The 16,379-nt window shown below is 36.5% G+C and overlaps 1 protein-coding gene across 1 annotated transcript in view; it reads left to right on the forward strand.

Annotated features, from left to right (window-relative positions):
- ME2 (malic enzyme 2) overlaps positions 1 to 16,379 on the forward strand; it is a 50,767-nt gene that overhangs the window by 16,243 nt on the left and 18,145 nt on the right. Inside the window, exons 3-10 of the mRNA XM_070421164.1 lie at positions 6,347 to 6,480; positions 8,537 to 8,686; positions 11,105 to 11,180; positions 12,313 to 12,474; positions 12,781 to 12,884; positions 15,501 to 15,610; positions 15,709 to 15,806; positions 16,095 to 16,208. Coding sequence (XP_070277265.1) covers positions 6,347 to 6,480; positions 8,537 to 8,686; positions 11,105 to 11,180; positions 12,313 to 12,474; positions 12,781 to 12,884; positions 15,501 to 15,610; positions 15,709 to 15,806; positions 16,095 to 16,208 — 948 coding nt within the window. The remainder of the gene's footprint in view (positions 1 to 6,346; positions 6,481 to 8,536; positions 8,687 to 11,104; positions 11,181 to 12,312; positions 12,475 to 12,780; positions 12,885 to 15,500; positions 15,611 to 15,708; positions 15,807 to 16,094; positions 16,209 to 16,379) is intronic.

A 16,379-nucleotide genomic window follows, 5' to 3' on the forward strand; every position in this document is an offset into this window, starting at 1 on the left:
GATGCAACTCATTGAGAATCCAGCTCTGTAGAGCCTTTGCACACCCCGTAGACTGGGATAACTGCTCCCTTCTCTAAACCCTGTAGCAGTGCCTATCTTCCTCTTCTGTGGCACGTCATCTGGATGTTGGCTTTGTGCTTCTTTTCATGTCATAAGCTGCTGTTGAAATAATTGATAGTATTTACATTTTCATGACTTTGTATTTTTTAACTATATTCCAGGTTCTTCTTTGAGCAGGGACCATTCAAAATTTCTTCATATCTTTTATAACTCCATGGGCATAGTAAACATTTGATAAATACGTTGGTTTTCTTTTATTATAGAAACTATATAAACCTACTTTGTGGGGGTTTTAAGAAATTTATAAAGTATGTTGCAGGGAATGAATTTTAAGGAGGAAGATAGTCTAAATGCATTACAGTACCTCTATAAAGAAAAGAAATTCTAATACTCTGGCCTTCTGAAACCTCTGCGGTGGAATAGCATCTATACGGTTACCTCAGTGAAGGACCACTTCTGGAAATCTCTTAAGCATCAGGAAGAGTTTTTTGTTGTGGTTGTATATTTAAGGAGGAACATAGACTAGTGATTCCCATTTTGAGGGTCATGAGCTCCTTGGGGACTTAACCACCTAAAGAAGGCAGGTTCGTGCGTCAAACCTTGTAGACTAAATGACTTTTTAAATGTTTATAAGTACTGTTTTAAGAGTATGTTGCTGCTGTGATTAATAAGCTAGTAATTAAAGGCAATACTGAATTCTTTCTTTTCTTTTTTTCTTTTTTATATATATATTTTTTTAATTGCTTAAAGTATTACAAAGGGTATTACATATGTGTCCTTTTTTTTTTCCCCGCCTTTGACAATCCCCTGGCCTCCCCTACCCCCCAGTGTCTTATGTCCATTGGTTATGCTTATATGCATGCATACAAGTCCTTCGGTTGATCTCTTACCCCCCTCCCTCCTGCCCCCCAACCCTCCCCGGCCTTCCTGCTGCAGTTTGACAATCAGTTTGAGGCAGCTCTGCCTCTGTATCTATTATTGTTCAAAAGTTTATAATGGTCTCTATTATCCATGAATGAGTGAGATCATGTGGTATTTTTCCTTCATTGACTGGCTTATTTCACTTAGCATAATGTTCTCCAGTTCCATCCATGCCGTTGCAAATGGTAAGAGTTCCTTCTTTTTTACAGCAGCATAGTATTCCATCGTGTAGATGTACCACAGTTTTCTAATCCATTCATCTACTGATGGGCACTTAGGCTGTTTCCAGATCTTAGCTATGGTGAATTGTGCTGCTATGAACATATGGGTGCATATATCCTTTCTGATTGGTGTTTCTGGTTTCTTGGGATATATTCCTAGAAGTGGGATCAGAGGGTCAAATGGGAGTTCCATTTTTAGTTTTTTGAGGAAACTCCATACTGTCTTCCATAGTGGCTGCACCAGTCTGCATTCCCACCAGCAGTGTACGAGTGTTCCTTTTTCTCCACATCCTCTCCAGCACTTGTCGTTTGTTGATTTGTTGATGATAGCCAGCCTGACAGGTGTGAGATGGTACCTCATTGTTGTTTTGATTTGCATCTCTCGGATGAATAGTGACTTTGAGCATGTTTTCATATGCCTCTTGGCTTTCTGAATGTCCTCTTTTGAAAGGTGTCTATTTAGGTCCTTTGCCCATTTTTTGATTGGATTGTTTATCTTCCTTTTGTTAAGTTGTATGAGTTCCCTATAAATTTTGGAGATTAGGCCCTTATCAGATATGACATTGGCAAATATGTTTTCCCATGCAGTGGGTTTTCTTGTTGTTTTGTTGATGGTTTCTTTTGCTGTGCAGAAGCTTTTTATTTTGATGTAGTCCCATTTGTTCATTTTCTCTTTAGTTTCAAGTGCCCTAGGAGCTGTATCAGTGAAGAAATTGCTTCGGCATATATCTGAGATTTTGTTGCCTTTGGATTCTTCTAGAATTTTTATGGTTTCCTGTCGTACATTTAAGTCCTTTATCCATTTTGAGTTTATTTTTGTGTACGGTGTAAGTTGGTGGTCTAGTTTCATTTTCTTGCATATATCTGTCCAATTTTCCCAACACCATTTATTGAAGAGACTATCTTGGCTCCATTGTATGTTCTTGCCTCCTTTGTCAAATATTAATTGAGCATATTGGTTCGGGCCGATTTCTGAGCTCTCTATTCTATTGCATTGATCTGTACGTCTGTTCTTGTGCCAGTACCAGGCAGTTTTGAGAACAGTGGCTTTGTAATACAGCTTGATATCTGGTATTGAGATCCCACCAACTTTGTTCTTTCTCAGGATTGCTGCAGCTATTCGGGGTCTTTTTTTATTCCAGATGAATTTTTGGAGAGTTTGTTCTAGATCTGTGAAGTATGCCATTGGTATTTTAATGGGAAGTGTGTTGAATTTATAGATTGCTTTGGGTAGTATGGACATTTTAATGATGTTGATTCTACCAATCCATGAACACGGTATGTTCTTCCATCTGTTTATGTCTTCCTCTATCTCTTTTTTCAACATCCTCTAGTTTTCTGAGTAGAGGTCTTTTACCTCTTTAGTTAAGTTTATTCCTAGGTAGCTTAATTTTTTTGGTGCGATGGTAAATGGGATTGTTTTAATACTGAATTCTTAATCCTTTTTATTATTATATTGTTGTTGAGAGTATTACAGATGTCCCCTGTTTTCTCCCTTTTTTGCCCCCCTCCACCAAATGTATATCTGCAATCACTGTCTACTTAAGGTATACCTGTTATTATTTCTATAAAACTTTTTTATTATGGTAAATTGAACATGATTTAAAAATATGCAATTCAGTGACATTAAGTACATTCAGTATTGTGCATATGTTGCCACTATCAATTTCCAAAACTTTTTACTACCGAAATGGAAACCCAGTACACATTAAGCAGTCTCTCCCCCACTCCCCCCTTCCCTCCTTAGCTCTGGCAACCACTGCTTATTTTCTTTTTGTATGAATTTGAATATGAAATTTTTAATATTTTTTAGAAGTCCTTCTACTTTAAAGGATTGGACATCTTTATGGTGCAGACTAGATGCTAATTTGAGCTCTGCCATTTACTAGCCAAGAAACTTAGGAAAGTCATTTAAACCTAAGTTTCAGTTTTCTCACCTAAATAATGTAGTAATAATAGCATTTTGAAACATTTAAAGGGCTGTACAAGTGTACGGTTGGATTTCTCCTTCTCTCCCCGTGCTCATTTGACTGACCTTCCTATTATTTTTTTGAAATTGAACTCTTCATCTTTTCCTGTGGGAAGTTTTCACTTCCTAATTTGTTTCTGGAGCTCTGGTTTTATGGTTCTCAGTTTTGAGGATTTTTGTTTGTTTTTAATTTCCCAAGCTAGTTCTCTGAGAAAAACTAAATATTTCTTGTGATTCTTACTATTTACACAAATAATGTTATGACAAATAAAAAAAGGAAAATCATATTTTACCATGCTAATATATCACCTTTTTTTATTTTGCCATGATCCTCTTAAAATTGCTTTGAAAACTGTAGTTTGCAGTTTTACAGGCCATTTTCCAGCACTTTGAACAGGTCTGCCCACTGCCTTATGGCTGTCATAATTTCTGGTAAGAAACTAGCTTGTATGCATGCATATAAGCCTAACCAAAGGACACAGACACCAGTGGGGTGAGGGCATGAGTAGGGGGGCAGGCAATGGGGGGATAAGGACACATATGTAACACCTTAATAAAGAAAAAAAAAGAAACTAGCTGTTTCTCTTCCTAGGAATTTCCTGTTTGCCTATTGAGTCTTTTCTGCTTTCAATTTTCTCCTTTTGTGTTTGTCTTTTGACAGTTTGATGTGTCTAGGTGTAGATCTCTGAATTTTTTTCTCATTGGAGATGTTGCACTTCTTGGGTGTGGGGGTTAATGTTTCTGATCAGATTTGAAAAGTTTTTAGCCCATTATTTCTTAGATATTCTTTTTCTCCCCTGGCTTTCTGGGACTCGTGTTTTTCAAATGTTAGTGCTCTTGATAGTATCCCACAGGTCTCTGAGGCTTTGTTCGTATTTAATCATTGTGTGTGTTTTTTCTCAGACTGGATAATCTCAGATCTATCTTAAAATTTGTTGATTCTTTCATCTGTTAGAATCTAGCCCCTCTAGTGAATTAAAAAATATATTTTTTATTGATTTCAGAGAGGAAGGGAGAGAAGAGAGAGATAAAAAACCAATCAATATGAGAGAGAATCATTGATCGGCTGCCTCCTGTGTGCCCCCTACTGGGGATCGAGCCGCAACCTGGGCATGTGCCCTGACTGGAAATCTAACCATGACCACCTGGTTCAGAGGTCGATGCTCAACCACTGAGCCATACCGGCTGGGCCCTCTAGTGAATTTTTAAATTTCAGTTATTGTACTTTCAACTCCAGAATTTCTGTTTAGTTCCTTTTTTATATTTTTTGTCTCTTTACTGACATTCTCAATAAGTCTTCCATTATTTGCCAAGTGGCTCTGTGTACATGTTGGGACATTGGCTTCAGTACTTAGCCAAGTAGTTTACAACTATGTCTCAGCCCTCACTTTCTGTGTATGCAGAGCCTCAAGGTTAGCCAGAGGTGGAGTTTAGAGCCTTCTTAAGTCTTTGCTGGGTATGAAAACAGTTCATGCACATGACTTCTAGATTCTCAGGAATAAGTCCAAGGTTTTCAAAGCTCCTCCATAGACATCTAGCTCCTCAGCTTTTCCTTTTCCACTTTTTGGTTAGTCTGTTGTTTGCTTCATTTGTTACTCCCCAAGGTAGGGAGTTGCCATGTTATATAATTGCCTCTTATTGTTTTTAACAAGCTCTTCTGAGGAAAAGGCTATTCACTCTGGGTGAGCTCCAAATCAAGTCAAATAAAGACAGTCTTGCAAAAGGGTTCTTCCAGGGAACCATCCAACAGGTCAAAGAATGACAGAGCCCTGGAGTTTTAGAAGAATCTCTAACCCCTTCCACCCTCTCCAGTGGCTGTCAGGCTCTAGTTTTCAAAGTGATTATTACACAGTGATTGCTATTTTCTTTTTTTAAAGATTATTTCTTTTAAAAATATATATGTTTTTATTGATTTTTAGAGAGAGGGGAAGGGAGAGAGATAGAAACATCGATGAGAAACATCATTGATCGGCTGCCTCCTGCACACCCCCTGCTGGGGATGGAGCCTGCAACCGGGGCATGAGCCCTGATTGGGAGTCCAGCTGGTGACCTCTTGGTTCCTGGGTCGGTGCTCAACCACTGAGCCACACTGGCCAGACGGTGATTGCTATTTCCAAGGCTGCTGTGGAGTTGGTGAGGAGAGAGTGAATGAGGCAAGTTAAAAAGGCACAAAGCTTGCTATTCTTGATGAAATTCAGCAGTTTTTCTTGAATAAATGCTCCCTATTGTTAAAGTCTTTGGTTTATTTCTACAATTCTGAAAAAGTTTATTCTGATCAGTTGGCCAGTGTTCTTATTGCTTTTTATGGAGGAAATGATTTTTGGAAGTCCTTAGTCTGGCGTTTTCACTGGCATCACTTTGATTCAAAGAATTTAACCCATACCTGAATTCCAGAAATTGCAAAAGATTTTCTTAGAACATGGGTTAATTTTTTTCTTAAGTATCATTTCTTTCTTCCTCCTTCTACTCAGCCTCACTCCTTTCTAGTTGGGGTAGCCTATCTTACCAGCTTGTTTTATGTTCTTTCAAACCATATTTTATTGATTTCATTTCTAATGTATGATGCATCTGTGTGTATGTACTTTATGGGGGTTTTCTAAACATTACAGTTTACAGTAAGTGTGTTTTGATGTTCGACTTGCCTTTTTTTTTTCCTCTTAACTGCGTGTCTGGGAGATCTTTCTATGACACACAGAGATATACATTTAAGTGTGATGGTATTTCATGATATCGAAATACCATGGGTTCCCTAACTGTTCCATAATTGATGGTGTTTTAGTTTGTAATAGACAAGAGAGCTTGAAATAGTGCTAGAACAAATCTCTTTGTATATGCCTCTTTATGTATGAATATTTATCTAGGATGGCTGTCCAGAAGTAGAATTGCATTATTGTAGAGTATGTGTATTTAAAATGTTAAGATTACTTTATAATTGTCTTCCCAAAAGCCTAAATGAGTTTACATTTCCAGCATGTATGTGAGAGTAACTGTTTTATCACACCGTCTCCAATACTAGATATGACCAATCTTACACATTTTTGACAATCTGGGCAAAAATATCTCACTTATTTAAAAAATATATATATATATATGTTTAAATTATATATTCTGGGACATCACTACTGCTACCTCAGTAAGTAATAATTTTTAATATTTTTTTACTCCTTTTTTTTAGGGAATGGCATTTACATTACGAGAACGACAAATGCTTGGTCTTCAAGGACTTCTACCTCCCAAAATAGAGACACAAGATATTCAAGCCTTACGATTCCATAGAAATGTGAAAAAATTAAATTGCCCTTTGGAAAAGTAAGAATTGCTTAGATGTTTAGTTTTTATTGATGTTATGACCAAAAAAATTGGGAGTATTGTGGTTATTATGGCATGAGAAACATACAGTCTCATAATGAAGTTTGTGTTGTAGTCCATTCCTGTTATTTTTATAATGATAATGTATTTTTCATTGCAGTGAATGCTTCACTTGTTTTCCCTATTGTAAAATTTAGGGAGAAGGGGATCCTAATATATGGTGGCAGGAGAAGATTTGATTTTGGGTGGTGGGCACACGGTGCAATATACAAATCTTGTAACATAGAAACCCACACCTGAAACCTATATGTTTATGTTAACCAATGTCACCCCAATAAATTTAATAAAAAATAAATAACCCCCAATGAAATATCCTTTTTTAAAAAGTAGCAGAAATCAGTTTTTTATGCTCAGAATCACAGAGCATTTCAAGTTCGAATGGAATATTAGAAGCAAAGCTATCATCTAATTTTTATCCAGTCTGTTCAATAACTTTTATTGATCATCTACTTTGTGTGTGCCACTCTACTGGCCACTGAGGATATAAAGTTGGTAATATTCAATCCAGGACACTTTAGGGAGTGAAAAAGAGGAGTAACTGAACCTGGCTGAGGCAAACGAAATGTATGTCCTCTACAATAATGCACAACCCTTCCTTCTAGGAGCTCATCAGTAGATAGTTGTGTTTATGTCTGAACCACGCCAGACGGGCAACATTTCTGCCTTTTATTTCATAAAGCTATTCAGTCATTATAGCCCAATTATTTGTTTTCTTCCCTGTGTTGAGAAGAAATCTCCTTCCCTTTAATATCTACCTATTGGTATTATTTCTGCCCATGGTAACTATATCGAAAATATTACTCCTCTTCTTTTTTTTTTCTTTGCCTTGTCTGCAAGGAACTCAAATTATAAGAGAAAGTTTATTTAGAAAGTCACAGAGGTTAAAAAAAAAAAAAAAAAAAAAGGTGAGCCAGCTGGGCTGCGTGGGCTCAAAAAGGATTTACAGAAACGAAAAATGGGCCCTTGGAGCTTAGGAAAAGGAAAGGCAGAGAGAATATGCCTGGGGGAAGAAGAGGAGAGGGGGTGGGTGTACTCCAAAGAGAGAGAGCTTGCCCTGGGAAAGAAGAGGGTGGGGAAAGGCATGGGCTTGCTCAAGAGAGAGAGAGAGAAAGAGCATGTTTATTTTTCTTATTTTTTAAAATATATTTTATTGATTTTTTTACAGAGAGGAAGGGAGAGAGGGATAGAGAGTTAGAAACATCGATGAGAGAGAAACATCGATCAGCTGCCTCCTGCACACTCCCCACTGGGGATGTGCCCGCAACCAAGATACATGCCCTTGACCAGAATCGAACCTGGGACCCTTGAGTCCGCAGGCCGATGCTCTATCCACTGAGCCAAACCGGTTAGGGCAATTTTTCCTCTTCTAAATGAAATCTGTCCTGCCTATTTATTCACTGAAAATTAGCACATCAGTTATATTCCACATACTTTGCTAGTTCCTGGAATTGTGGAAGTTTATAAGGTGATAGTCCCTAACTCATTATCTCATATAGGCTGGAGGGGAGACAGAAAGTGGAGTGAGTTACAGAAGAAAAGTAGGTTGTTTTGGGACCTAAAAACAGGAAACCTAATGTGACTATATGTGTCATGGGGATTGGGAAGAGGCAGAAAAGGAACCGAGAGAGCCTTCCACCCTGAGCTGCTTTCGGAGAGCATGAGTATAGGACTGTGCATGAGTATAGGGTTTTCCAGGCAAAGGGTTCCCCGTAAGTAGCAACTCCAAGGTAAGAGTTGTGATGCATTGAGGAACTGAAGTAAATTCATTATGAAGGGTGAGAAGTAGTTAGAGGTCTTGATAACTATTTTTGGAGCTTAAGCCTATTTAATTTTTGTTGATTTTTACTCCTGGGTGTTAAATAATGATAATTTAGGGATTTGCTTTCTGGGAGGGAATTGGCCCTCTATTTTAGATGGTTACATTTACCTTTCAGAGGACAAAACTTGGAATGTATTACTGGCTGATGTAGATATTATTTACTGTGCTTAATTTCAGATACATCTATATAATGGGAATACAAGAAAGAAATGAAAAGTTGTTTTATAGAATACTGCAAGATGATATCGAAAATCTGTTGCCAATTGTATATACACCAACAGTTGGTCTTGCCTGCTCCCAATATGGACACATCTTTAGAAGACCTAAGTAAGGCTTATTTTTAAATATATATATTTGAAAATGATTATTATGTAGGAGAAATATCACTCCGTGACACTTGTTACATTTCTGTTTTATTTGTTGCAGTCTTATCTCATCCACATTTCTCACCTCACAAAAGCTTAATTTGGACAAAAAGGGATTAGTAAAAACCCAACACATTCGTTTCTTTCATTTTTGTAGAAATAGTATCATTCTTTCTTAACTTTCTTTAAATTATTATTGTTAGAAGAACTGTGCATTTTCGTACCAAAAGAAAAGGTGCTCTTTTTTTTTTTTTTCATGGTAGCAGATTCTCCAGAATTATCATTAATGTTTTTGACAATCTGGCCAAATTAAAAAATTGATTCTCATTTTTTTGTCAGCATTCATTTTTGTCATTTGTTGTTTTTATGGGTGTTATAAAGTTTTAATTTCACATAGTTCCAGCACTTCCAGTTATTTTAAGTGGAAAAAGACTGGAATGGGTCTTGACTCAGGTCTTTGAATAAGTGACCTTATCCCTCTCAATCTGTTTTCTCATCATAAAATAGTGATACCAGTACCTACCAGAGAGCTGCTGAGAAGGTCAGATGAGGAAACTGGTGTGACTGCCAGTTGTTTGTAAACTTCTAAGCATTATATAAATGCTATTTTTACTTAATTTGAGTTTTCTTGTCTTGTTCTTCTACCTATTATTTTCCTCAATCCTTGTATGTTTCTCATGTCTTACTTGCATATTGACACAAATGTAGAAATTCAAACAAAATGTGATAGCATTTCTCTTCAATCTCCCCTCATCTAGTCTAGTGGCTTTCAGCATTCATGTGCATGACACACCTGTGGGACTCACTTGAAATGTTGATCCCTGCCAACTCTTCTCCTTTTAATTCCCAAGAGTCTGAAGACAAAGAGAAAGGTCTGGAAGTGTGAATTTAATGAGCATCATGGGTGGTGGTGGTCAGGTATCACTGGAAGACTCTTTGAGAACACTGTTCTGTGTGCTGCCATCAGTTAGTGGGTCTGAAACATTTCTGTGATATTACCCAGCTTTTCAGCTCTTTTATAGTTTCTTTTTCATGTAGAACAGTGGTTCTCAATCCAGATTAAAGAACAAAGGGAAACATAAAAAATACTGATTCTTGGGCTCCCCTTGTGGAGATCCTGATTCATTTAGTCTAGAGTTGGACCCAAGTGTTGGTGTTTCATAAAAGCTCCTGGTGTGATTCTAATGAGCACCAGAGATGAGAGCTGATGTGAAACATAAGGAACATGGCTTCTGGATGAGGGCAGATACTGTGTCATTTATGTGGTGTACTGCTGCGGTGGTTTTTTGTTTGCTTTTTACATAAAGGATGGTCAGTAAATCTGATCTAAACTCCAAGCCAGTTAAATCAGAATTCCTGGGGCATTTTTAAAAAGCTCATCAAATGATTCTATTATGCAGTTATGGTTGAGAAACGCTTGAACTAAACTGATTTGAGCTAGGATAGTAAAGCCAAAGTTAAGATACCAATGAGAAAGTTAGTTATAAGAAGCAGTTTAAGGCAGCGGTTCTCAACCTGTGGGTCGTGACCCCTTTGGCGGTCGAACGACCCTTTCACAGGGGTCGCCTAAGACCATCCTGCATATCAGATATTTACATTACGATTCATAACAGTAGCAACATTACAGTTATGAAGTAGCAACAAAAATAATTTTATGGTTGGGTCACAACATGAGGAACTGTATTTAAAGGGCCAGAAGGTTGAGAACCACTGGTTTAAGGTCACTTGATACCTGTTGGACCTCATCTCTGCCTGCCCAGTTTTCTAGAACCTGTGTTTTGGTTTTGGTTTCCTTCCTTTCCTTCCCATCCCCTCCTCTTCGCCCCTTCCCTCCCCTCTTCCTTTTTTGAAGTCTGGATTCATTATCTCAGTTGGATAGCAGTATACTGTGTGTTTAAAATAATTTCACTTTTTCCTAATGCCTCAAGGTAATGTCTTTTATATGAAACTACTGTACTTTTCTTCTCTTCCTTCCTGTTCTTCATATTTCAATTTTTTCAGTTCAGTGAGTTTTAGCAGTAGTATATTATGCTCTTCTGAATTGGTGGTTTATTTTTAAATTGCTTTTTACTGGAGGTATATTGGGTTTATTTGAAAATGATATGTGGATGCATTTCTTCTTGTGTAAAATGATCACATCATTTAATAATAATCTTTGTGGCAACTACTATGTGAGCAATGTAATTACAGTTTGAAGATGTTTGAAGATGTAGTTGAAAATGTTTGAAAATAAACCAGTGTGATTTAGCTAATTCTGCTTGGAAATTATACTGTGTCTTGATGTTTTATTAAAATACATAAATATTCCAGTTATGAACAAAGACTTAGAAAAAAACAAAAAACTGTTGTGAAATGCAAAGGTGTTTTTGTTCTGTTGCAGGGGATTATTTATTTCAATCTCAGACAGAGGTCATGTTAGATCAATTGTGGATAACTGGCCAGAAAATCATGTTAAGGTACTAATAGCACAACCTTCCTTTTCACAATGTTATTTCTTTCCTTGTAACTTACCTCTAAATTTCCAAGAACAGTTTTTCATTGTTGCTCTGATTTATTTTGCACTTATATACATGCAGATTTAGTGCTCTGAGGAGATCATGATAGTAATAGCTACAAAATGGGTAACTGGTGTAAACTCAGCCTTTGGGAAAGAAATTGGAGCTGGTATACAAGGTGAGCTTGCTCACTGTCGATACCACTGGTCTCCTGCCTTCTCTTTATTTCTTTTCTATTTCAATTAGTATTAATGTTTCCTATTTTATTTAATATTAACCACGTAATAATGCCATATTATGAAAATAACATGAAACTTTTATTTGGTGAGTAGTGGGGAGGATTCATTATGCCTTTTTTCTTCTAAATCTAAGGTAGATTTAGATCCTTAAGCAAATATAAAACTCTTAAAGTTTCAAATTTAGCAAATGTGTTGATCAATCTGGCTGCCTTTCATAAAATAATAAAATCTAATGACTTAGATCTTCTGTTAGGTTTTAGTATTTACTACATGCAATAATCTTACTTGCCTTTAGTACCTTTTCTTCACCAAAATAACCTTTGATGAATAATCATTAGTTCTAATGATCTAAAGAAAATTTGGTCAGATCATTAAATTCACTATATTATCTTAAAATCTTGTAGGTAGGTATATTTTTTACTCTAGATCTTTTTCTCTTTCATCATGGCTAAGGTTTTTCTTGTTTGGTCTAGATTATTTTATTGGAGTAGCATGTTGCTTATTTCTAAACTCTAATTTTTCTGTTATGGTTAATCTCTTTACCAGAAGTTTGTTCTCTTTCCCTGTTTAGTCTTTGTGAGGCATTTGGTTGATCCTCCAGGCAGAAGCATTATGTTCCTAAACTAAAGCTAGGAAGTCAAATCTAGTTAGTGCTCTTTTTGACGTCTACATTCTAGAAATACTAGAATTTTAAGTATGCTTGGTTGGTTTACTTTGGAAGATAGTTAAGAAGCAATTTTATTTTTTAAAGTGAGTGTACAAATATCAAGAACTTTTTTTAAAATGCTTTTCTGTAATGTACCTTTCTTTTTTTTACCACTTTTAATTAATTATTATTATTTTTTATAATTAAGGCTGTTGTGGTGACTGATGGCGAGAGAATTCTGGGTCTTGGCGATCTGGGCGTCTATGGAATGGGAATTCCAGTAGGAAAACTTTGCTTGTATACAGCTTGTGCAGGGATACGGCCTGACAAGTGCCTGCCTGTGTGCATTGATGTAGGGACTGATAACCCAGTGAGTAAAACCATTTCCCCCCTCTGACCCTCCTTCCATATTAAAAAATACTTTTGTTACGTTCCTCTTTTGAAGATAATATAAGAAGGGAAATTTTGTGATTAGATGTTAGTCTTTGTCTCAAACTCCGCTTTTAATATCTATGCAAATACTAGTAAATTAGCCTATTAAAAGTATCTTGAAGTAGGGCAGGGCAGTAAGGTTTAAAAAACTATATTAATTATTTTGTGATTATTGTTTTAAAAATATGTTTAAACTGGTTATGTAACAAAGTAATTTTATTTTTACATTTGGTCTATTTTATAGGCACTGTTAAAAGATCCATTTTACATGGGCTTATATCAGAAACGAGATCGATCACAACGTTATGATGATCTAATCGATGAGTTTATGAAGGCCATTACTGACAGGTATTTTTTACGTTTGAGTATATAAAAGCATCTTTAATTAAAGAAAAAAATCACAGTTTTGTTTTGTTTTGTTCACCTCTTATAAAAGTAGGTAGGAGATTAAATTTTGAGAACTTTGGTTCTTTCCTGCAGATCAGATGTGCTGATACATGGTGATAACCTACCCACTCTGCCTTGCTTTCCCTGAGTTGTCCAATATATTTTGTTGTTGTTGTTAATCCTCACTTGAGAATATTTTTCCATTAATTTTTAGAGAGTGGAAGAGAGGGAGGGAGGGGAAAAGAGATGGGGGAGAGAGAAACATCGGTGTGAGAGAGACTCACACACGGCCAACTGGGGCCTGGGATTGAACCTACAATCCAGGTATGACCCCTTGACTGGGAATCGAACCCGTGACCCTTCGTTGTGCAGGCCGGTACTCTAACCACTTAGCAACATTGGCCAGGGCAAGTTGTCTGACATCTTGAGGGAAGTCTGTACTCACTGCTCCTGTCAGAACCTCACTATCCAGTTCTTTCAGCCCTTGGCATCACGCTCATTTCCCCATTCTGGTGAGACTCTTGTGCCGCTTTCATGTTTTAAATTCCCAACCATTTGGTCCTCTTCTCTTTCCATCTGTCTGCAGCATCTCACCAGGTTTTGCAATCCTCAAAATTCCCTCTTCTCTTGACTACCAAGATTTTCCTAACTTGGTCTTTCACCCACCTTTTTCTTTCTTTAGTTATCTTCATTGGTTCTTGCTCATTTTTATTACATGTGAATGAGTACATCGTAAGCTATAACCTTTATGCATGTGACTCCTCCCCCCATGAAAACCCATCTATGCAGTCCCACCTCCCTCTGAGGCCTGTATTTCTAACACCTGGAATTCTCCACCAGCCATTCTGTTGCTCTTTCATATTCATGTGCAAATCAACTCCTTCCCATTCCAAACTGCTCATTATCTTCTGTGTATTCAGTCTCTATTAATGGCAGTAACCTTCACTCTATTGCCAAACCTTTAAACTTGGTGTTATCTTTGACTCTTCTCCTTCTCCAATCCTCAAATCCAGTTGGTGGTACCACTCAAATGCCTCAGAAATAGATCTCCTCTCTCCCATTGCTACAGTCTTTCTGCAGATTCTCATCTCTCTTCTGGATTTTTCTAAACCATTTTCCAATTTCTCTCCTTTCCAGCTCTTCTCCACGTTACCACCAGATTAAATTTTTTTAAAACTTGTACATCATTATGTCATTCTTTTGCTTGAAATCTCTAATTGGTTTTCTATTGACATAGGGTAAAGTCTGAACTCTTTACTTTTATGACAAAGTCCAAATTCTTTACATTTATGACCTAGCCCTGCCCTTGCCCTGCCTTTTAAATTACTGGTACATAGAAGATATTTAAAAATTAAAAATTTTTCAGTCAAAGTTGACACATCTAAAAAAACTAAACTTTTCATTATCCTAGAAATTGCCATCTTCCCTACTTTTCTATCTTAGACAATCAAATGGTAGCTTCTTAGTGATCCAGGTTGCCTTGGTATTTTAACAGACTTCCTCCTTACTTCCCAATTCGCCTCCTCATCAAGTTCTGTTTGTTTATTCTAATGTCTCATAATCGTCCTTTTTACTTCCTATGGCTTCTGCTTCCGATCTTTTGGTCCTCGTGCTAGAGCAGCCTCCTAGCTGCGTCTCCTGGCTTTCTCCTTTCTCCCCACACCAATCTGTGCGGCACATTAATGGCAGGTGCATCATTCCTAAAGGGAGTTGTACATGAATTCTTTCCTTCCCTGAAGCCTTCATTGATTCTGCACCAGATACAGAATGAAGTCCCCATTCCCTAATTGCCATGCAAGATCCTCCTTTATCCGGCCCAACTCACCTTAACCAATTTCTCCCTTATCTTTTCATATAAAGTCAGACTGTTGAAAATTTAGAGTCACCAAAATATATCTTGCTTTTCTTCCTACCTTTTGACTTTCTGTTCTTCTTTCAGGGCCCAAATAAAGTCCCACCTCCTTTGTAAACCTTCCCTTATTACCCCATCTCACCAAGATGATTGACGTCTTTTTCTGAATGCTCATGAACTCATGCTATAATAGCCTCCGAATCTTGAGTGCCTCTATTATACATAATTTAAAATAACAGTTGTTTAAAATATAGCAGACATTTTGCTAAAACTTTACATTTGTTATTTCATTTAATCTTCTCGATTATTTTTTAACCTTTTATGTATATACTTCCTGTGTTGCTGTTTAACTGTTAATGTAATGAGTATACATAGCTAATATTATACCTTTGAGATTCAGAAACAAAATCTCTCTTTTTTTAAGAAGTTATTTGGTGCATTTATGTACTGGGCACCCTTATAGGCACTTGGAAATAGTTTATGCAGATTGATATTCCATAGGCTCACCCTGGTACTACATTCATTTGAAGCACCCTGTAAATTTTCTGAATGAGAGATAGATTTCTACATTTTGAGTCTAGTCTTTCACAGACTCTGAAAATTGCAACATGGCATTAAATGAACTAACAACATATTTTGTAATGCTATCGTAAGGAATATTAGACAGGAAAGCTGTTTAGTAGTGGCTTTTCAACACAACCATTATGGGTTTTGCTCTTTTTTAGGTATGGACGGAACACACTTATTCAGTTTGAAGACTTTGGAAATCATAATGCATTCAGGTTCTTGAGAAAATATCGAGAAAAATACTGTACCTTCAATGATGATATTCAAGGTAAAGCAAAAAGAGAACTTCAGGATTTTAATTTCTATTTCTTAAACCCTTTTATGTGACCACTTTTTTATTTTTAAAAATCTTTATTTTTCTTGTAGGGACAGCTTCAGTAGCTCTCGCAGGTCTTCTTGCAGCACAAAAAGTTGTTGGTAAATCACTCTCAGAACACAAAATCTTATTTCTTGGAGCAGGAGAGGTAAGTTTCTATAAGCTGTTTTGAATTTAAAACCAACACTCATCTTTAGAATTGGAAAATGGGACATAATGAGCTTATAATTTTGAGATAGATAAGATCTTTGTAATTTAAAATTTCTGTTGTAAAGTAGATAATTTAAAATATGCTTAGAGAATATTACAAAGAATCAGCTTGTGTGTGATTTGTAAGGGAAGAATAAACCAAATATTCCTCATAACAAAACATTATAATTCAAGCATTGCATCATATTCTTATGTTTACTTTTTAAATTTTTGTTCTGTTTGACAGGCTGCTCTTGGAATTGCAAATCTTATAGTTATGGCTATGGTAGAAAGTGGCCTCCCAGAAGAAGAGGCACAAAAGAAAATTTGGATGGTTGACAAGTTTGGTTTATTATATAAGGTAAGGTATTTAAAACTTGGAGAAGCAAAACGATGTTGTTATAATGATATTTTTAGTTTGATTTTTAAAACATCAATTTTTAAAAATTTATATCTCACTCGACTATCCAAATTGTACTAGTTGGGGATCTTACAGTATGTTCTCAACAGAAATCCTCCAGTCTAAAACTTT

The sequence above is a fragment of the Myotis yumanensis genome, unplaced genomic scaffold, assembly GCF_028538775.1.
Source record: "Myotis yumanensis isolate MYYU_CA2020_CCGP unplaced genomic scaffold, mMyoYum1.0.hap1 SCAF_7, whole genome shotgun sequence".
In the NCBI taxonomy this organism is placed as follows: Eukaryota; Metazoa; Chordata; class Mammalia; order Chiroptera; family Vespertilionidae; genus Myotis; species Myotis yumanensis.